At 41.1% G+C, this 21,614-nt stretch overlaps 2 protein-coding genes and 8 non-coding genes across 10 annotated transcripts in view; 2 read left to right on the top strand and 8 right to left on the bottom strand.

Moving 5' to 3' along the window:
• The first annotated feature begins 1 nt into the window (after position 1).
• LOC145463629 (ribonucleases P/MRP protein subunit POP1-like) lies at positions 2 to 5,720 on the top strand. The gene is made up of 6 exons (XM_081447390.1): positions 2 to 428; positions 1,754 to 1,999; positions 2,126 to 2,213; positions 2,713 to 3,591; positions 4,199 to 4,510; positions 4,617 to 5,720. The coding sequence occupies exons 1-6, from the start codon at positions 69 to 71 to the stop codon at positions 5,615 to 5,617; spliced, it is 2,886 nt and encodes a 961-aa protein (XP_081303516.1). The 5' UTR covers positions 2 to 68; the 3' UTR covers positions 5,618 to 5,720.
• A 1,670-nt stretch (positions 5,721 to 7,390) lies between these two features.
• LOC145463628 (uncharacterized) overlaps positions 7,391 to 21,614 on the bottom strand; it is a 75,367-nt gene continuing 61,143 nt past the window's right edge. The window contains exons 26-35 of the mRNA XM_081447389.1: positions 15,009 to 15,108; positions 14,050 to 14,212; positions 12,993 to 13,116; positions 12,311 to 12,498; positions 11,392 to 11,631; positions 10,471 to 10,625; positions 9,989 to 10,106; positions 9,226 to 9,444; positions 8,452 to 8,730; positions 7,391 to 7,745 (exon numbers count right to left, since the gene is read on the bottom strand). Coding sequence (XP_081303515.1) covers positions 7,407 to 7,745; positions 8,452 to 8,730; positions 9,226 to 9,444; positions 9,989 to 10,106; positions 10,471 to 10,625; positions 11,392 to 11,631; positions 12,311 to 12,498; positions 12,993 to 13,116; positions 14,050 to 14,212; positions 15,009 to 15,108 — 1,925 coding nt within the window. The 3' untranslated portion in view covers positions 7,391 to 7,406. The remainder of the gene's footprint in view (positions 7,746 to 8,451; positions 8,731 to 9,225; positions 9,445 to 9,988; positions 10,107 to 10,470; positions 10,626 to 11,391; positions 11,632 to 12,310; positions 12,499 to 12,992; positions 13,117 to 14,049; positions 14,213 to 15,008; positions 15,109 to 21,614) is intronic.
• Trnas-aga (transfer RNA serine (anticodon AGA)) lies at positions 15,495 to 15,576 on the bottom strand. Its single transcript has one exon. It is a non-coding gene; the product is annotated as a tRNA-Ser (tRNA).
• Trnam-cau (transfer RNA methionine (anticodon CAU)) lies at positions 16,395 to 16,466 on the top strand. The gene has a single exon. It is a non-coding gene; the product is annotated as a tRNA-Met (tRNA).
• Positions 16,876 to 16,957, bottom strand: Trnas-aga (transfer RNA serine (anticodon AGA)). Its single transcript has one exon. It is a non-coding gene; the product is annotated as a tRNA-Ser (tRNA).
• Positions 17,971 to 18,052, bottom strand: Trnas-aga (transfer RNA serine (anticodon AGA)). The gene has a single exon. It is a non-coding gene; the product is annotated as a tRNA-Ser (tRNA).
• Positions 18,885 to 18,966, bottom strand: Trnas-uga (transfer RNA serine (anticodon UGA)). Its single transcript has one exon. It is a non-coding gene; the product is annotated as a tRNA-Ser (tRNA).
• On the bottom strand, positions 19,794 to 19,875 carry Trnas-aga (transfer RNA serine (anticodon AGA)). Its single transcript has one exon. It is a non-coding gene; the product is annotated as a tRNA-Ser (tRNA).
• Positions 20,487 to 20,568, bottom strand: Trnas-cga (transfer RNA serine (anticodon CGA)). Its single transcript has one exon. It is a non-coding gene; the product is annotated as a tRNA-Ser (tRNA).
• Trnas-aga (transfer RNA serine (anticodon AGA)) lies at positions 20,916 to 20,997 on the bottom strand. The gene has a single exon. It is a non-coding gene; the product is annotated as a tRNA-Ser (tRNA).

Below are 21,614 nucleotides of genomic sequence, written 5' to 3'. Positions count from 1 at the left end.
AAACACGGCTGCGCCGGTGTGAATCACGTTTGACGATACCTGCGCACAATGACACAAACAAAACCGCTATGTTGATTGATTGGATTGCAGCTTCAGAAATCAAGATGGCGTCCTCGAACGCGGGGAACAGCGTGGAAAAGCAGAACAAGAGTCGAAAAAGAAAAAGAAATAGCGATATTCCAGGTTTTGCACCAAGTAGTTCCTCCACACCTGTGATAACCTCTCAAGCACCGAGAGCAATTAACGCAGAGCAGTTCGCTTCAGCTCGTGCAGTGGAGATAAAGAACATGGTGACTGCGATCGAAGAAGCTGATAAATCAAAAGGAAAGCGTGTGTTTCAAACGCTTCCAAGGCACATGAGAAGAAGAGCAATGAGTCATAATGTCAAACGAATGCCTGTCCGTCTCAGGCAGCGTGCTTCTTACGAGGTATGTGTGAAAGATTTCTGTTATAGGAGAACTGGAGGATCACACGTGGTCGCGACTGGACCATTGGCGGGCCATTGGTCCTGGGCGGTGGGTGGGGAAGAGGGTTACTCTTAGAAAAATTGGGTGGGGGTGTGCGGCCCGCTTCCGAAACCCTCACCCTATTTTTGCCCAAAATCTGTGACTTTCCCTACCCTATTAATGATCCGACCAAAAATTTTGATAACCTATCTATGACCTGTTTCAGACCTGCCTTTTTAATTAGTTACCTAGTTTAGACCGATGTTAAAGGCATTGTGAAGGGCTTTCGCTGATCGTTTATTGATAATGATGAAAAAGTAGCTTCTTCTAAAAACATATCCAATTCAATTCTAGAGTGCAAAAAACACCCTATTTATGACCAAAACGGCTGAAAAACCATACCCTTTGGGGCCACACATCCCTATATAGTCCATGTAAGGGAGTACCCCCAGGGGCATTGACCATGGGCTTCCAAGATCTTCAACCCCTCCCCAGTTTTACACCCCTACTATTGAGGGCATTGGATAGGACGACAAATAATATTGAAGCCAAATTCCAGTTCAGCTTCATACTTTTCAAAAAAAAAAAAAAAATCTGGCTTTTGAGAAACCCCTCCCCCCTCCCCCCTCCTCCTCCCTGCTAGGAATCCATGAAGTAGATACAGGTGTGAATATATTTTGTGGAACACTTCACTCCTGTAAAGTAAGAGTAGGAATGTGCCCAGGGAGTACTCCATGACATAGGCTATGGAGCCATGTGCAGCAACAACAAGTTTGTTTTTTCAGCCATTTTGGTCTGAAATGGGGTATAGTTTTTGCACTCAGGTCTTGAACTGGGTATGCTTGGTATGAATGGGTTATGTTTTTAGAATGGTCAGATCTGAAAATAGAGACCTGTATAAAATTTTGGGTCCAGTCTGAAACAGTGTAGGAAAAATCACAAATTTTGGTTTGAAATAGGGTAAGGGTTTGAAGGGTTTACCACAATCTGCTACCCAATTTTTCTGGAAGAACCTCCCCTGAGGGAAATGTGTAGTACATGGGTACATTTAGTTTGTTTTCCATCAAAAATGACAGATAGGTCACCCTTAACTTGTTTGTACTTAACTTTGCTTTTCTGTTAGCAAATCCAATCCAGTTGGAAGAAAAGGGAAAATTTCAATTCTTTGTGTTTTATTTGTGTATCACTAGTTTGCAATTGGTGTTGGTTGTGTTTGCGCTGTCATTTGTTTCTAATCATCCTATCCTTATTCAAATCTGTAAGTAAAATTAAATCTATTTTTATAATAATTGTTTCTTCTCATTTAGATGCATAATCCAGCAAACAGACCTGAAACACTCAAGAAGAAAAGTAGGCGTCATCGCCGTCAACCCAAAAACTTGCTTGAGGAGTACACTCGCCGACAACGAAAGCATGTCTGGCTTGAGACACACATTTGGCATGCAAAAAGAATGAAGATGATTGATGCATGGGGCTACAGGCTGGCTGATCACCCCAATGATAAAGGCTTTAGAGCGGCATACAGGGCTGTCAAGAACAACTGCATCTTACAGGTATACACTGAGAACTTGGTGTATAGACGCTCTCGCATCTCAGGCCTTGTTTTTCCAAATTGTTAGTGCTTGCTAGTATTAAAATTAAGTATATATTTCTAAGTTTCTTTTACCTCTTTCTGCTAGGACATGTCGTATTATGGGTGCATTGAAGTATGTGGCACTCAGAGTAAGATTATACAAGCTATGAGTCACTTGACCAGTCAAGAAGCAGGTTTGTTGAGAAGAGACTATTTGCTTACATTATAGTAAATTTAACAAATTGACGCCTGTTTTTCATGCGTCTGTCCTGTTATTGATCATGAATTTCATCATAACAATGTCAAAGTAGCTGTGGATCCATGAGGTGATAGCCAAGTGGATCTGCAGACTGCTTTGACAATGTTATGACGAAATTCATTGTCAATAACAGGACAGATGCATTAAAAACTGACATCAATTTGTTTTTTATGATAACAAATTGTCAAATTGTCTGCTCTCGCTCTTTGACGCATTGCCTAAATTATAAATTCATGTGTCTGTCTGCTTATTGACAATAAAAATTAGCCAATGAGCACACGAGAATTTCTGCAGTTATCCTAAAAATCAGAATGATTATGATTGTCAGAAGGAAGAATCAACTGAGCTCAAGATAACAAGCTTCAACTGTACAGTGTAATACATAATTTAAACCAATACTCACATCAGTTTTTTTCAACTGAATTCTTTTTCAGGGTTAACAATGGCTGCTAAATACTATTTGAATGGAATGCGAGAAGGGAATGTAATGCTGTACAAGTTTGATCAGTTCCCTCTCGGAGCAATCAGCCCTGTATCTTTTCTCTGGAGACAAATGAGAAGTAAAACAGAAACTACAACTACCACTAAGAATGTGCAATATTCTGACAGGCAGGGGTCTGAACAGCAAAGTGTTGAAATTGATGTTACAACCCAGGACCATACTTTGGTCGAAGCAGGCTGCAAAATACTTGAAAAGGAGGCAAACTCTCAACTCTGGGTCTGGTCTCATCCTGCAAGTTTCGATTCAGTTTTTGATGCAATAACTGAAGCCTGTAAGTCTGTCAGGAGGACATCAATTGAAAGAGACAGCAAAGTTTCTGATGTTGTAGACAAGGATTCTGTTGTAAACACAGACCGTCCTGGCGAAGGAACTGATAGTACTCAACTGGTAAATGGTGTGGATCAGTCAGAGTTAAAGGTGACCTCTCTTCGACATGACTTACTCAGATTGCGTCTCACAGGACCTCAGTCACATGTTTTACTTACAAGCACTTTAAAGCTCTCTACTGATTTAAAACACAAACATAGCGAAAACAAAAGCAGCATGCATGTATTTACTTCACACAAAGCATCAACAAGTGCCATCAATGACGAAGGTGTCAACAACAGTTCTTCAAAATGGTGGCAAAAGGCATTGGACGACCCAAGCAATTCACTGGCACAGAGTGCATTATGGGATAAATTAAAGAAAGCCAGCTCGCCAGCAGTCCTTCCCCTAAGGTGTGTCATTGGCTTAACAGTTCTGGATCCACGCCTTTACCTCCCTGGGAAGAAAAAGAACATCACTATTAACACTGAAGAGGACAATGTTGGTAATACTGTAATGAGAGTTCCAACATGGATGTATGTGACTTGTTTGTATAACCTGATTCAGGCCCTGAACTTTCAAGTTTTGAAGTGGTTTTAAAATAGTTTTGAAGGAGAGAGTTCCCTATTTCTTTTGTGAGCTTTCGGTGATCTAAAAGAGTCTATCTATCCAAACCTATGGTAGGTCCAAGGTGGAGTGGACCAGGGGGGTAGGGGGGTAGGGGAAAGGGCTGCCTGTCACCACCAGTTTTTGGCAAAAGAAAGAGAGCCCAAAAAGGCTGAAACTTCAGTCGGGTACTTTTTACTTTGGTTTCCCACCTTTCGTTAGTGTACGAGTCTTGATCCATCACAGCAATCAATGAACATATACATGTCGCTAAAGTTTTGTTTTTGCAGAGCGAATTATCGTTCGAAACTTCGCGTAGTTGGAAACAATTATCGTGACTTTTCGTCGAAAATTCGCTTCCTGCGAAAGGCCGATATTTTTTCGTCCTAAAGCCCAGAAAAGCCGCGAATTTAGGCGAAATAGGTTTGCATTACTTTGGAACAATACTGTATATAGTATGGTAGGCCTTCTTACACTTAAATTTACTGAAATTATTTGCTTCACAGAAGAGTCTGACTCACGTGATGAGACTGTACCTCAATCATGTGACTTGATGAGCAGTGCAGATGAAGCTGTGAGCAAGCCTGAAAAGGACATGCCATCTTTTGAGCATGTAATAAGCAACTGGCCATCTGATGTCGCAGGCTCGCATATCTGGAGTCAAGCTGTCCGTCGTGAAGTAAAGGAGACCAAATTGACCGAGCAGGAGCTGAACCGAAAGAGGTCTGAGCTCCTAGTGCCCAGCTCTCAGTTGAATTTAAATCCAGATGAGATTTCACATATTCCTGTGCTTCTTGTACAGCAACCAGGATGGTCGGGTTAGTTCACTTCGAACCAAAAACTTTCAAAATAATTATTTGCACTCAGAAATGAAAAGATAACAACAAGACCTAACCTTTTCAAATTGTTTCTTTGGTGTTCTAGACAACAATGGAGATGCTGGCGTGGGTCTTGGATACGGCAGTGGCTGGGACGTTATTCTTCCCAGTGGATGGGCCATGGCATTTTGGATCGCTTTTGTGTACCGAGGGGCAAGAACTGGGGCACTGCAAGAGAGTCGAACGATAGCCCTTGAGCAAGGAGTGCCATTCTTTCCAAATGATTTCCCAGACACCCCTGCGGGAGAGGCACACAATAAGCAGTTGAAAGAGGATGGTGAGGCTCAATACAAGCGTTATCCACCAGCAAAAAGACCTAACTACGACAAGTTAGGTGTAAAATCTCCATTCAGTCCACCTTGGAGAGAACTTGTTAAGGACTGGAGCCCTTGCGAATCAACTTCCAGCAATGTGTCAGATGTACCTATGGAGATTACTAATGATTCATCCGGAAATATCCCTGTTGCAAGCGAGTCGCCTCAGATGGACATCGCAGCTGTCCGGCCATTCTACGTGTTGCGGTCACGCTCTAAACTGACTTCTCTGCGGAATTGTGTTTTACGTGACAAGAAACCACGAAAGAGAGGCCACAAACATCACGTGACGACGAGTCACGCACCTTCACCAATGGACGATTTGTCATCTGTCATGAAAAACGATCTCAATTCTCTGGTATTCGTGTCAGTGCGTATGGTCAACCGAAACGTCCCTGTACCCAACTCAGCCTTGTCGATTCCTTCAACGGAGGACATTTCGAGACTCGCAAAATGCAAGGATGCCTCTGGACCCATAGAACCTCTGCACAAAGGTCCGCGGGCTCAGACTGCCGAGAAGTCGTTGCTAAACTCTTGTACAAGAGAAGTCGTGGGATTTGTTTCTTCAGGACATTTCTCACTTGCTCGTGGATGTGGTTTTGGAGTTGGCTTTTGCGCTCTTCCTGGTGTTATGAAGTTGCTTTCTTCTGCGAGCAACACTGGAGAAGTCGTCGTGTTGGTGCGGGGTCCTTCGACCCAGCAGTATAGATTTGCTTATTTGACCATTTTGTGACCTTGATTCTTTCCACTACAGTGACTGTGTAACCGTTGAAATTTCTTGTCACTAACAGTACATTTTCGGGGTCTTCTAAGTAGGAGTTTTCCTGGAGCCCAGTTATCTGTCTCCACTTTCTTTTCAGCAATTTTATTGACAGAGAGAATTACATCCCACTCATGACTAAAAAGGGTAGTGTGCTGTTGTTTGTACTGCGAAAATATTTTCTCGAATTAACAAATACGAGATCAACAGTCAACTGAGCCATTCCTGTAGAAACGTCTTTAAAATAAAGAGGAAAGTTGGTATACATCATTTCCAGTTCCCCAGCTGGGAAACACGGCCTTGAAGCTTGGTATTACGCAAGCAGAAATGCAAGCAGAAATGAGTTCTTGGTAGATTGACTTTCATGGAAACCCATGAGCACCACAGCAATCAAACTTGCCAGCGGAACACATAACCATCTCAACGACCATCGCCCCACCCACAACGCTCTACAGAGTTGGGCATTGTGATGGTTGTGTGCGTTGGAACATTGTGTGGTGTCGCGCGTTATGATTGTTCTGGCCCGGGTTTTCCGAAAGGTAGATCACGCTATACTTCGGATAAATCACTATCTAATGGATAGCGTGGTTTGTTTTGTTAACATTTCTCCAGTGGATAGCATTATCCAGCCTTCGACCAGCTTTCTCTACGCTGTGACCATTTTTCGGAGGGTTAGACATTGTGGTTGTAGGTGCAATGGGGGCTCTGGGTGTTGTGGTGGTTAGGTGCTGCGATTGTTGCGGTCTCTACGGCCTTTCCACCCGCTTTGATGTTTGATGCAGTAGGCGCTGTAGATGTTGTCTTTTGTTTCATGGCGACTTTGTATGGAAATGGTCGATTTCTTTGCGTTCATCAGGCGAGCTTTGTGTGGACGTTACATTGAAAGTCGTTAGACGGCTATTAAGCGTGTAAGTTGGGTTTTGCGTTGAGGCAAGACAAGATGAAGGGTAAGAGTGTCAATCCGCCATATGTCTAGGTAATCCCTCTCATATTAGTTTTAGATGAGGTATCAAGTTCTTCCGTTGGTGATGCTACCGCGCCCGTTGTGTGGACGTTCTCTTGGATGAAACTGAAATTGTTTGTTACTTAGCCGCTTGGGCTGCCCACGTGACCAAAATCCGCGTCATAGGGTCGGGTTGGTTATTTCTAAATCCTCATGGAATTTCCGAAACTGGAATAGATCTAAAAATAGCGTGAAAGGCATGACCTCGGAGACAAGACCTAAACGTCTAGCAGATATGGAGGATTAACTCTCTCACCCTTTATGCTCTCATAGGAGTTGTTTTCATTGTTGTTTTTTTCGGTTTGGTTGGGACGTCCAAGTTTTCGAGTTCGTGTGCAGTTCGAGTTTTGTGTAGACGCTGAGTCTTACGAGAACGTCGAGTTTTGTGTGGATGTCAAGTCAACGATGCTAAAGAGGTATTATTTTCATTGGCTGGATAATATTTCATAAATATTTATTAATTTCAAAACGGTATATGCTAAGGTAGAGGATATTCGCCCAAATTTTTTAATGAGTTGGACTTTGAACCATTTTAATTCAAGAACGTTTTTACAGCAGAGGCGAGGAAGCATTTTAGTTAACTTGGCCGAACAATGAATTCTTCTTTCTTTCGTTCGTATAACTTGATATCTTAAATTACAAACGTGATAAATGATAGACATTACAACGCAAAAAGCCGTCTTGGGTAGATAACGCAAGCGAAGAAAGGTACAATCGACATCGTCAGAAAATGAAATCGTGGAGTTCTCTCCATGTTTATCAAGTGGCTAGTTTTCTACAGTAGGGAAACCCATTATAACCACTTTTACATCTGTTACATGCTCGACCAATCACGTTAGGTCTGCAAACACATTGTCCGCCGAATGATTGACAGCTAGTTTTAGTAGATCCCAGTCCATCGCAGTTGCATTTGACCGCGCCACTGTTAAATCGGGTTGTGATGGTAAAGGCCGATTGCAGACAGAATTTCGAAGACGAGTCTTTCAGGAAAAATGTGTACTGTCCACAGTCCTGGATAAAATCTTGAGTTACGTCGATTGGTTTTACTTCCAGAAGAGATGGCGAAAATGATGAGATAGGAACTAATAGCACATAATCCTGAAAGGAAAAAATGATGACAGTGAATTGAAGTATGTGTAAAGACTGAGGTGTTGGACGTAAAGTGAGTGAATACTATTTGCTCTCTGGGCTAACCTAAATTTGGTCTTACCAGGTTTCACGGTCGCGGTGGCCTTGTGAAAAATTAGGGAAACGTGCAGCAAAATATTGTTTGTTCACAAGTTTCTGGGAATATTTCAGAACTTCAATTTTGTAATAATCATTTGACATGGGTTTTCCGTGCAGACACTGTTTCTCGTGTCATTTTGCCCTATTTTCAAAATAGCGACAGCACGTTTACTTGTTTACGTCTCTGCAGCTGCTATCATCAAGCCTACAGAATTGTCGATGTGAAAAGAAACTGGGTGACCGTGAAATCCTCTATTTAAGATTGCCGTGCGTCTGTTCAGAAATAGATCACAGATGACGTCAAAATGTGATGAGAACAAAAACAGTGGCACACGAGGCGATAGCCGAGTGTGTCACTGATGTTCTTACCACATTTTGAGGTCATCTGTGATCTATTACTGAACAGACGCACGGCAACATGGAATCTATTTGTTTTATATAATACATGTAAAGAAACAAAAAAAAATGTTAATGACGTCATCTATGGGTTTGTCCTCCAATAGATCTTATGAACAACCAATCAAAATGCGAGAATAATTTGAGTTATTATATAAAAGCTGATATCTAAACCACTTACAATCCAAACGCCCTTATCCTCTGGAATGGCGATGCTGACAAGAATGTTCTTCTGTCGTCCAATGTAGATAGATTCACTCATACCCTCCCTGTGCTGGGACGTGCCTACGGCTCTGCAGCCGGACACGTGAGGGCAGTAACGGAATGTCAGCAAGGTGGAGGCGGCGTTCTGTCCGCTGACAACAACTTTGCCAAGGAAGGAGAGGAAGTTGGGCTGGTAGAAATGAACGATGACGTAGTAGCGTCCAGTACCCGCGCTTCCAGCCACGTGAACAGTTTTCTGAAAAAAAAGAAAACAAATGAAAAACATTGTTTAATATAAGACAGAATGTATACTCTTCCGCGGGTTGGCCCATTGAATTGTTGTTGCTTTCTGTGTATTGAACTATCTTTATTTTAGCATTGGCTTAACCTGTTATGATACCATAACAGCGACCGAATCGGGCTGGAGAAAAGTGGGTTTGAAATGACTTTCGCGTAAGGAAAACGTCCAAGATAATCACTGCCCCAGTCACTTCGCCTGCAAACGACGTTATAAAAAATGCGGGAAAATTTGGCATCAGCCAATCGCAATTGCTTTTAGATTTAAATCGCATCACCTCAGCTTTGCATTAAACCTGAGCAAAATCGTGTCTCATGCGAGTTTGAACCAAAATACAAATCTCGGCAAACGCAAATCAAGAACTACTGTAAATTCGGCATAGAAAACCCTCTCAACAAACATCAAATATTCTTTCATGACATCTACTCTTATTGATCTTATATTAGCATTTACCTCTCCTACTTTCAAATGTTTCAAGCTCGCTCTGCGGTCCATAATGTAATAAGGAGCCCTATCGCCACCTTTAAACCGATTTTCAGTCTCGATTCTCACCGCATCAGTAGGGGTGGGGTAAGCTGACTGAATGCACGAGAAGCCATTACTGATACACTGTTCTGCTGGAATCAAAAATCGCTCCTTCCATTTGGAGAGTGGGATAGCACTGACAAAGTCCTAAAAGAAACGAGAAATGCTAGTCATGTCTTTTATCCTAAAATCATAGATATCAGGAAATACTTTACTTTTATGGATTCGAAACATATCTTCAAGACACCTTTTGGTATTATTTGAAGCAATTTCATTAAAATAGTGTTCAACGTTAACTGTCGGTTCATCTACTATTACGATGCAAAAAGTATAATTTAAAATGTTTTTACGCTTTACTCGAGATCAAACATACAGATTCTTTTATTCCTGTATATTCTTCTTCCCATACGCCGTAGTTTAAGGCGTTGGTGTTAGCTTTTTCAAATCACATTTGGTTCGCGCAAAATTCACGTTTTACCGATTTTCAATCTTTTGTTTATCGTTTCCACGGAAATATCGATTGCCTTAAGAAATACATTATACCAAACTTCAGTCCATTTCCAAAGACTGGTGCAATTTTTATATCGATCCGAGTAAGGAAAGACTGTTCAATAGCTGATTGAAAATGCTTGGTATGGTCCAGATGAACTGTATCGAGACACCGGCTTAATAATGTAGACATTTAGCTCACCAAAGCGATGGTTAATGTGGTTGTTAGACTGACAGTGGTGACGTCGTTTTCATTTGCAGTGAACACGCTAACTTGGTGTTTCTCGTCTATGGCTACTTCACGACAGCCAAAACGGTATCTGGAAAATTCAAAAAGAAAAAGCAAAACCTGATTAGGTTAAAACTCTTGTCAGTTACACTTGACTGTAACTAGCCTTAGCCTAACCCTAACACTAACCCCAACCTTCACTAGAGTAATATTTGAGTGACTTGTAGCGGCTGCGCAAGAGCTAGAACAGGTGCCCGAGCCCGCGCGCGATTATAACCCGAGTGTCCGCTGCTTAAACTAGATTGTAAAGACCACCCGAAGGTAACCACCACCAAAAGCCTCTTAATTCGAAACTTAGGTGAAAACGTTTCTGGAGGAGAAAAATTGTGAAAGATCAGAACTAACTTGGACAAAGAAGAAAGGAACTGAGACTCGGAAGAAACTGAGAATCTTACCTGCATGAGAGAATGCTCATATAAGCTTTAAGAGTGTTAAAGGAAGTTCTGACAACTACACTGGAAATTCCTCCATAATCGGCGTTGTGAAAGTAGCTTGCCAGCAATACAAACTGGCCTTGTATTTTAGACGGCAGACGTACGGACATCACGTTCTAAATGAAAAATAAAAGATAATTAGAGACGGAAGTTAATAGACCACAAATAGTCTCTCGTTTTTCTCAGGGTTAGTTGAGGGGCCAGCTTGGGCGCAAAATTCACCTCGCGCGACGAGACGCGAGGGCGCGTGCTCGCCCACTTGACTAACCCTGAAAAAAAAGGAAGGGAATACCCACGGGATAACTGCCCAGAACCCGAGTCGTCTACGCAGGCAACCCGCTAATTCAAGCAAGTATGACTACCCATGCTTATTACATATCTACAACACGATTATTAACAACAATAAAGGTAAAGTGGTAATGAGAGTTGAGGAACTAAATTTCATGTGATCTGAGGGAAAACGCCAAAATTGGTCTGAATATGCTGAAGAGCGTTACTTGTAATGCTCTTGTTGTTTCACGCTGTAAGTAATATATCAAACACGAGAGATGGTGTTTCATCACATTTCCGGACAACGAGAAGAGAATTTAAAATACGGCGTGCAGCGGAACATTGTTGATAGACTTCGAAATGTGATTAAACACTGACTTGAGCGTTTGATATATCTTCTGGAGGAGGAGTAAACGAAGAACATGATATAAAATCGTTATCTAAAATCTACGCTGATTAGGATCATAGATCCAAACCACCATCAAAGCTATGATTTTCTTTCTTTTAAGGATTTATTTTAATAAATTTGACAAATGTTTTCTTTCCGGTTAGATAGCATGTACAATAGCAGTATATCTAGAAACTCAACTCCTTTTTTAAGAAGCCACTTACTCGTGAACCACTAAGTATCAACCCTTGAAACGGAATATCTGTAACTCGCGTGTTTCTTTTTATTCCACCAACAACAGAACTATCCTCAGCCTGTATGGTCACAAACCCCTCTTGTTCGAGGTTGGGGTAGGCGAAATGAGCACAATGCTTTTGATCGCCCCTCAGTTCACAAGGACTGGAAACTTGCACTTCGAGGTTCTGAGGTCTGTAGTATTCTTCTGGCAGAAGCACCATGTAATCCTTTGATAAAAACAGATTCTCCTTACTGGTTTTGTTATCTCTCGTATCATACTAAATAGGAGAATTTAATTCTGTATTACAAAGACTAAGTACCTGGTGATAACTAAGTTACTACACTCTTCCGTTTGGAAAAAAGAATGTTTTTAAAACATTGCAGCCGAAAGTTTTGTTCGGAATACAAGCGACGAAGACCAAAAGCCTAGGCTAAATTTTCAAGACGTCATGGTAAAAATTATACACTTAGGGCCCCTACAAAGGAAAACATTGTTACGGAATACTATTTCCATGAATGATTCCCCTTTTGCGCGCACAGGCCACGTTTTTCGCGAAATATATATGTTTTTTCGGAGAACCATTTTGCTTCCATGATAGAAAGGCGTAAATAACTTACAAGCGGCTTTCGACACACGTCTCTGACACGTGTGCCGAAAGCTGCTTGTAAGTTATTTAGGTCTTTCTGTCATTGCTTCTAAGGCTTTCCTGGCTCAAATGGTTTCTATTCTATCCATTTTACTTCGTATCTGTAACAAATATTCCCTCGTTGCGTACCAAGGAAATCGCAACAATTTTTCTTTGGTTGCAGAGACCTTAATAAAGTCGAATTCGTGCAGCGACATTTTCCTCCATGCAGGGTTATATCAAGGTACCAAGGGTACCGCTGACATTTCACGCTACATACCAACAACAGATCAGAAGCAGGGGCGTCAATTGATAACTTCCATTTTCCCTGACTCAGCAAAACTTGTTGTGTGTCTCCCCAGTTATCTCGGACCACAAGGAACTGAGCAATAGCAAAGATCCACGTGGCCGTGGTGCGGAACCGAACATCTAACGTTTGCTCTGTTGCAGTGCCTGACGGGAACGTAGCTGCAAGAACAATGATAATACAGACAAATAGTGTTAAATCCTGGGCATCAGCTCTTAAGTTTTGCTTGTACAACGTCGGGTTTGAGCAGCTTTATAAGCGGTGGAGCTTTTCTCAGAAGGGGGGAGGGAGGGGAAATTACCAGCGGGGCGGGTATGAAACACATTTCAGAATGAGTTGATAAGAAACGTGGTAAGGGTAACTTTACATACATAATTATCGAGATAAATTTCCATTTACTGGTTTCTAAATAACAATTTCTGTCAATATGGTTGGAACTAACGCAAAACTGACCTATAACTGCACTTTACTTGCATTATCATTTAACAATTTTGTTTGAAGCAGTTAAACAATGTTCTGCGTGAATTAAAGTGTGGCATTATATTCTGGGAGTCTTTTTTTCTAATTGAAAGGTCAGCCTATAGCCCAGGTGTGGACGATCGGTGGCAACCTCTGTTAAAAAAAAATCCAGTGCTATAACGTGAAGAGAACTTACCAGAGTCAAGTGTAGGAATAAACTTCACCAAAGCCGTAACGGGGGCATAACGAGCCAGCAAGTAATGGAATATCAGCTGGTATTTACTTGTTCGAGGAACGTCAATTATTACATGTATGGAAGCCTGCAGTAAAAGAAAAACCTAAATAAATATATTACACTATTTAAAGAGGAAGCCACTTCAGCCTTAGCTGGTTTTCATGCAGGTCCTCCATCCTGGTCGAATTGGAATTTAGATATGTTGGTTTTTGCGGGAGGGAGCAAAACCGGAGAACCCGGAGAAAAACCCTCGAAGTAAGGCGAGAACCAACAACAAACTCAACCCAAATATGAGACCAGGCCGGAATCGAACCCGGCCACATTGGTGGGAGGCGAGTGCTCTCACCACTGCGCCATCCCTGCTCCCCGCAAACAAACGAAAATAACGTAATGACGAATAAACAACTGATTTATGCTTTAGCGTACGTCATGGACCTTTAGAATATAGCTGCTGTATTCCCGCTATTGGAGCTGATTGAGCGTCTCTCCTTTATAGATGCACGGCTGGAAATTATAGAGCACGTATGTCACGGATGTGTTGCCAGCGCAATCACCTCCTCTTCGCAGGTTAAAATATTTTCACGTTTTCATGCTGTATTCCAAACCAATTGGTCAAGGTCATGTTCCTATATTCCTAAGAAAATGATGCACCTTCGAATTCTAGAAAAAAAAAAAAACTGTTGAAGTCACTCGCGTTTCGTTCGTGTGTCCACTAGCAGTTTTTCTAGACCTCAAGCGCGCATTTTCTTTCTTAGAGAATATGGAACACCATCGTCTATTTGGTAAATGATGCAAGCTTAGGCATTCTGATTCTTTGCTAGCTATGTTATAAAATAACTTGACATCTCCTTTCCTTATATATCCTCGCCCTTATCTTGTTGGTTTTGTAATTTTGTAACTGTAGTTAGAGTGTCCCAATTAGCGCCTGTGCTTCACAGGTGCTAGATTCTTTAGACACTGAAATATCGTTATTATTTTTATTAAATGAATGATACGCTAATGACCTTAGTGGTATTACCTGAACCTGTGAGAAAACTGCATAACCTCGCCTAGAAAATCCAGGAAACTCGCTTTCATCATATCTGAAGTAAGCCGGCTGATCGTTCAATGACGTGAGGGTGTCTTCCAGTTCGATTTTATACTGATGAAGAGTAGGGTAGTAGTAATCGTCAGATACAACCCTATTAGGATCAAATAACAGAATAAAATTAAAGAAAAGTGAAAAAAAATTACTCCTAAGTGAAACGTGAAACAAAGTTCTCAGCTAAGGAAAAACCAATTCACCAAATACTGACTAAAAGCGCATTCTTAGATTTGGAGTCATAGAAGCATGAAGACTGTTGAATATCAACGATAACTAGTGTTTTGAGGTAAAGATCGGGGGTGTAATGTCTACTTTCTTTGATGAAGGGCTAACACTCAAAATGTTTTCAACGCATAAGACTTTTAAAATTTGCCACAACGTTTAATTTCCCTTGCCAATTATGTGTGTCAAGTAACATATCACACACAAAAGACGGTGTTTTACCACATTTCCAAACGCCGAGAAGAGAGTTGAAATTTTATGTCACGACGTTACTGTTAAATTGGAGGAAACTTAAAAAAGATTGATGTAACATATTAAACACGGAAGACCGTGTTTCACCACATTCCAATCACCGAGAAGAGAGTTGAAAATACGACGCGTAGCGGAGTATTTCAGACGAAATTCAAGGTGTTTGGAAATGTCCTCAAACACAGTCTTTCGTGTTTGATATATCTTCTCAATCGAAACTTTAACTAAGCTGAAAAAGGAGTTATAAAATCGTTAAAATCTATGCGAATTAAGATCAGATATCCAAACACCGTCACGGTCATGATTTCCTTTGTTTAAACTTCATGAATTATCAACGAGTTTGAGAAGTGTTTGCCGACGCAGCAAAAAATTTCTTTGCTTTGGTAACTAATCGTTTAATTGCAAGACTCGAGTCAGCCTACCTGTCACATTGGGATCCACCGACACCCGGTAAACATGAACATTCCCCGGTGATTGCGTTACACGACTGGCTTACAGAACCACCTGCGTTACACGAGCAACCTGCAAAAATAATCAAACAATAGAGTTTGTGACACAAACATTATTATGTATTTTGGGGCCCGTTTCTCGAAGGTCCCGATAAGTTTTCGCACCCGGAAAGCCGCAGCAAAATTTCGAACCTTATTTTTACCGAGCTGTTTGATTCACGTATTCTTAATATGAACAGAGGTTCTCTTCATGCAAGAAGTTTCAGCTGTATACACTTCTCCGTTTTTAGATAAAGATAAACTAAAAATGGCTTTACGAGGACAAAAAGTTTCCGGGGCTCTCGAGAAACGGGCACCTGGCCACAGCTTATTTTTATCCACTGCACAGAGGTGTCAAATTCAATGTAACAAGTAAAGATATGATTCAAGCCTGAAAAGCTTCGACAAAAAATTACTAAACGTAGTCGGCAGGATTCGAACCTGCGCGGGAAGACCCCAATGGATTTCTAGTCCATCGCCTTAACCACTCGGCCACGACTACCTTGACAGTTCATACTCGTTCAAAAGTACAAGAGATTTTTTACCAAGACAACCTAATGAGTAGTGTCACAGTAGCAGAGTGGTGCAGTGGAAGCGTGCTGGGCCCATAACCCAGAGGTACGAGGACCAAAACCTCGCTCTGCTAACATTTCTATTTGTTGTTCTTTTTTCTCGCAGTCATATCTTATGAATGTTATTTGAAAGTAAGTTTTTTAATTCCAACGAAGACCCTCAATAGGGATAACATGACATTTCTTTTCTTTTTAAAATATTTCTAGATGTCATACGTGAGCAGAGTGGCGCAGTGGAAGCGTGCTGGGCCCATAACCCAGAGGTCCGAGGATCAAAACCTCGCTCTGCTAAGATTGTTGTTAATTACGTTTTAATTTGCTTTTATTTTTTATTACTTTTAGCTGTCATTTTCCCTAAATGTTGTTAGTAAATAAGACCGACTAGAGACAGTTTTGGACCTTTCTTTTCTACTTTGAAATATAACATAACATGATTCCATACTCAAGAGTAATAGGGAAATAGTTCCTCGAACTCTTAGTTTATCACTTATGTACAGTTAAACCCCGCTGTCTGAACTGTTAAGGGAAACGAATCTAATACACGAGATGTTGTGGATTGGAGAGAGCCGATAGTAAGTGACTGAAAAAGCATATCCAAACGAAAATGATTTGAGTTCAAGATAATGGGGAGTTCGTGATAACCGAGTTCGAGATGCTAAGGTTCTATGACTGAACAAAACTCTATTTTCAAGAACTATCAAATAAAGCGAAGACAAATCTTAAATCTTTGAGGAAGCTTCTAGCCGAGAGCAGAGTGGCGCAGTGGAAGCGTGCTGGGCTCATAACCCAGAGGTCCGAGGATCAAAACCTCGCTCTGCTAGTTTCTTCATTTTTTTTTTTTTATTATTTCCCTCTTACGAATAGATTTTGTTTCTAATTTCCTGGAAGCAAAATTAACATCAGCTAGGAGGGGTGTTACCTTTTACGTCATTCAGAACTGTATAAGCCAAAATAGTCATTAAGTTGTTGAAAACGCACAAATGCAAGTTTCGACAAAAGCGTACTATAATCACAAGTACTCTTAAAAACCTATCTTAAGACAAAATATTCAAAAACGTAATCATTTTCAAAAACCAGTCAGATCAGTCATCACAATCATGTCATCTTTTGGATTCTCAGGTTGTAAAATTCGTAATTCACACATGCATCAACGCCTTCAGTGAAAACGGCGAGGAGACCTGCAACCATTTTATCTCAGTCCACACAAGAATAACAAAAATATAATTCAACGTAGTCGGCAGGATTCGAACCTGCGCGGGGTGACCCCAATGGATTTCTAGTCCATCGCCTTAACCACTCGGCCACGACTACTTTGTGAAATCTGTGGTACGTCAAATGATTTAGGCTCTGTCTACACTCCGCCGGAGTAATCTTAAAACGCAGTTATATTTCTACGGTTATTAGGCCTATCGTATACACTAACGAAAACGAAAACAAGAAAAGGAAAACTCACGAAAACGGAGCCTTTCGAAAACGCTCTTCAAACCCGAGGAATTTAAAAAGGCCCGTTTTTCATTTTCATATGGACGGAAAACATTTTGAAAACGGAGTTTTTCGAAAACGATATAGTCACGATAATCATGTGATTAACCAGACACAGTTTTTTTTCAAACACAACTCCAAAATGGCGGATGATTGTTGCGTTTTCAAATTCCTCCGGCGTAATGTGGACGAGGCCTCAGCTCTTCTTTACGGATGTGACGTAGAGAACGAGCAGCTCATTTAAATACAAAGAATGATTATTTAGAAGGAAAGTGAACAAAGGAATTCCATGTGCGTGTAAAGCAGTTTAGTAACAGCAGCCGAAAAAAAAAGCGGATATAATTCCACAGTGATTCGTTAGTAGCAGAGTGGCGCAGTGGAAGCGTGCTGGGCCCATAACCCAGAGGTCCGAGGATCAAAACCTCGCTCTGCTATAGCTAGTTTTTTTGTTTTTCCGTTTCACTCAGTCTCACGAATATTTTTGCTGCTTATTTGCTGTAAGCAAAAATTAACCTGATATCAGCTAGCAAGTTTTACGTCAGTCAGAACTGTAAGCAAAAATGTAAAAGGCAAAAAAGAAAGTTCCGCTAGACACACTAAAGTGTATTGAAAACACAATTACCCTAAAATCCCTCTCGAAATACTGAAAATGTTTGAAGACATAATGATTTTAAAAACCAATCAGATCAGTGATCAAAGTTGTTGTCTTTTGGATTCTCAAGTTCTAAAATTCGTGATTTACACATGCATGTAAATGTCCAACTTTTTCAGTGAGAGTGAGGAGACTTGTGGCCTTCTCTTTTTAATTCACACAAGAATAAAAAGATAAAAGATCTGTTCAACGTAGTCGGCAGGATTCGAACCTGCGCGGGGAGACCCCAATGGATTTCTAGTCCATCGCCTTAACCACTCGGCCACGACTACTTTGTCAACATAAAAAAAATCGATTTAAAACTCTGTCAAGAAGATTTAATCACGTTTAAATTACAGCATCATTTTAGTTTGGTTCTAAGGATGAGGTGAAGGAAAAAAGTTTCTCGTTTAAAAGAAAAAAAAAAAGAGCTCGTACGCACTATTCATAAAACGTGGAGCAAGGGAGGTCAATGTAGCATATAAAATGGTTTAGTAACAGCAAACGATAAGACACGGTTGTAAATCCATAGTTACTCGTCAGCAGCAGAGTGGCGGAGTGGAAGCGTGCTGGGCCCATAACCCAGAGGTCCGAGGATCAAAACCTCGCTCTGCTAGTAGTTGTTTTCTTTTTTAACTTAAAACAATGTCAGACGACGTTTTACTGCCTCTTTTCACTTATTTTCCACCAATCAAATTAAAGAAAAACCATGCAACGGGCGAAAAGGGCGGGAGAACGCACGCAACAAAAATATCGATCGACAATATTAAGTTAAGCAAGAGTAATGTCTCGCGTACGAGGTTGGCCTTGTAAAAGTATTGGTGTCCGAGAGTAAAAAAGCACATTTATGACACGCTATTCTTTTTTCATTTTTAAGTTCTATGAAACTAAAAATTTCAACTGATTTTGTTTAAGGGTTTCATTTGATTGCGATCAAACTTGCTTGTTGTCAAAACATCATGTGGCCTAGCGACCTAGAACTAAGGGAGGGGGGGAGGGGAAGGGCGGTTTTGTTTTGCTTGCCCTGCGCCTTTTCTTCCTTCTGTGATTTCTTCTATTTTTACCCAAAATAAGGGGGGGGGGAGGGCCCCTCCCCTAGATCCGCCAAAAACGAGAGCAGCACTTCGTAATCGGCAGGATTCGGACCTGCGCGGGGAGACCGCAGTGGATTTCAAGTCCATCGCCTTAACCACTCGGCCACGACTACTACGGTGATGTCTATTACAACTTTCTTTCGTTAAATCACTGTCTCCAAAAGCCACTCAGGTGGTAAGCTTCTGCTCTCTCTCAAACTAAAGCTGGGTAATTTTTAATAATGTCTGTCATTTTGACCTCAGACCAACTAGGAATTGTTAAGAGAGGATAAAGTTTAAGAGAGTTCATCCCCCATACAGGTCTTATTCACAACAAGGTAATCCCTCTTAAGTTATTTTTAGATCACTTTAGGCTTCAGAGATCCCAGGAGAATATAGGATTAGCCAATCCTGTGACTCGAATTATACAAAAGTACAGAAGAGGCGTTCACAAAGAGATGTTTTAGCAAGACAATGTGAATGAGGAGTAGTATCTGTCAGCAGCAGAGTGGCGCAGTGGAAGCGTGCTGGGCCCATAACCCAGAGGTTCGAGGATCAAAACCTCGTTCTGCTAGTAATTTTTTTTTATCTATTGGAATGTTTAAAGGCGTTTTACTGCCTATTTTTACTTATTTTGCGCCGATCAAATTAAAGGAAAACCATGCAATTGGAGACAGACGAGGGAGAACGCACTTGGATCGGCAATTAGCGAGAGTGGTTGAAGGATCTTCTTGTGAAGATATTGCTTTCCGAATATATAAAAAAGTACGTTTTTGACAATTTTAATTTCAAGTCTTTTGAAACTAAAAGTTCAGATAAGTATTTGAAAATGAAAGGCGTTGTCGTGTTTCAGGTCTTGCTACTACCGAAGCAGGTTCAAAGATACAACGCGTTCGGACTTGGTTATTGCCAAATAATCAAAAACATTCTCCGTGCAAAGCCAAAATAGACATCCGTTCTTCGTAGTCGGCAGGATTCCAACCTGCGCGGGGAGACCCCAATGGATTTCTAGTCCATCGCCTTAACCACTCGGCCACGACTACCTTGGCAATTCAAGCTCGTTCAAAAGTACAAAAAAGGCGTTCACAAAAAGACTTTTTTACCAAGACAACGTGAATGAGGTTAACAAAGAGTAGTATTCGTTACAGTAACAGAGTGGTGCAGTGGAAGCGTGCTTGGCCCATAACTCAGAGGTCCGAGGATCAAAACCACGCCCTGCTAGTAATTTTTTTTTTACCTCTTAGGATGTTTAACGGCATTTTAATTTACTGCCAGTTTTACTTAATTTGCACCGATCAAATCAAAGGAAAACCATGCAATTGGAGACAAACGCGGGAAAACGTACTTGGATCGGCAAGAAGCGAGAGTAATCATATCCTGGGTTCAACGATCGCCCAGTGAAGACATTGGTTTCCGAGAATAAAATAATAAGTTTTCAACAAGGTATGCTTTGTTCATTTTAATTTTTAAGTCCTATGAAGCTAAAACTTCAGATGATTTTTAAAAAAATGGTGGGCGTTGTCGTGCTTCAGGTCTCAATACAGACTACTACCGTCGGAAGTTTCCTAAGTATTTAAATGCGTTGGGACTTATTGTCGAATAAAATAATCATAATAACATTCTCTGTGCAAAACCAAAATGGACATCAGTTTATCGTAGTCGGCAGGATTCGAACCTGCGCGGGGAGACCCCAATGGATTTCGAGTCCATCGCCTTAACCACTCGGCCACGACTACCTTGTCAACATATCCCTAAGCAAAATATCGATTTAAAACGCAGGAAAGCGCGCACAGCAAAAATATCGATCGCCCACTAACTGAGGAAAATGATACCCTGTGTTCGAGGATCACCTTGTGAAGATATTGGTTCCGAGTCTTTGACACGGTATACTTTTTCGATTTTTAATTTTCAAGTCCAAGGAAACTCAGACTTCAAATGCTTTTAGCAAAATGTAGGGCGTGGTCGTGCTTCAGGTCTTCCTATTCCCATGGAGGTTTAAAGATATAATGCGTTCGGACATGTTTATCGCCAAATAAATAAAAAAAACATTCTCTGTGCAAAACCAAAATAGGCAGCAGTTTTTCGTAGTCGGCAGGACTCGAACCTGCGCGGGGAGACCCCAATGGATTTCTAATCCACCGCCTTAACCACTCGGCCACGACTACCTTGTCAACGCAACGCTAAGTAGAAAATTGATTTAAAACTCGGTCAAGAAGATTAAACCACTTTAATGAACCATTTAATTAATTCGTTACAGTTTGGCTCTAAGGATACGGTGAAGAAAAAAAAAACACACACACACACACACACACACACATGATCTTTATACACAAGCAACAAAGGAGGTCCACGCGGGACATGAAGCAGCTTAGTAACAGCAACCGATCAAAAAAGGTTGTAAATCCATAGGTATCCGTCAGCAGCAGAGTGGCGCAGTGGAAGCGTGCTGGGCCCATAACCCAGAGGTCCGAGGATCAAAACCTCGCTCTGCTACTATATATTTTTTTTAACTTAAAAAAGTGTCTGACGACGTTTTACTGCTGCTTTTTACTTATTTTCCACTAATCAAATTAAAGAAATACCATGCAACCGGCAACAAGGGCGGGAGAACACGCGCAACAAAAATATCGATCGACAATATTAAGCAAGGATAATGTCTCGCGTGCGAGGTTGGCCTTGTAAACGTATCGGTGTCCGAGAGTAAAAAAAAATACATTTTTGACACGCTATTCCTTTTTGAAACTATGAAACTAAAAATTCCAAATGATTTTGTTTGTTACTA

This window comes from Orbicella franksi, chromosome 12 (genome assembly GCF_964199315.1).
Source record: "Orbicella franksi chromosome 12, jaOrbFran1.1, whole genome shotgun sequence".
NCBI classification, from domain to species: domain Eukaryota; kingdom Metazoa; phylum Cnidaria; class Anthozoa; order Scleractinia; family Merulinidae; genus Orbicella; species Orbicella franksi.
The sequence above is the reverse complement of the archived record's forward strand: the minus strand, read 5'-3'. Positions and strand labels throughout refer to the sequence as shown.

Excerpts from the sequence above, each read along its gene's own strand:
- LOC145463629 (XM_081447390.1), top strand. The coding sequence starts at position 69 with ATGTTGATTGATTGGATTGCAGCTTCAGAAATCAAGATGGCGTCCTCG. Across the intron at positions 3,592-4,198 it reads CACTGAAGAGGACAATGTTG|AAGAGTCTGACTCACGTGAT; the intron begins GTAATACTGTAA and ends TTTGCTTCACAG. Across the intron at positions 4,511-4,616 it reads ACAGCAACCAGGATGGTCGG|ACAACAATGGAGATGCTGGC; the intron begins GTTAGTTCACTT and ends TTGGTGTTCTAG.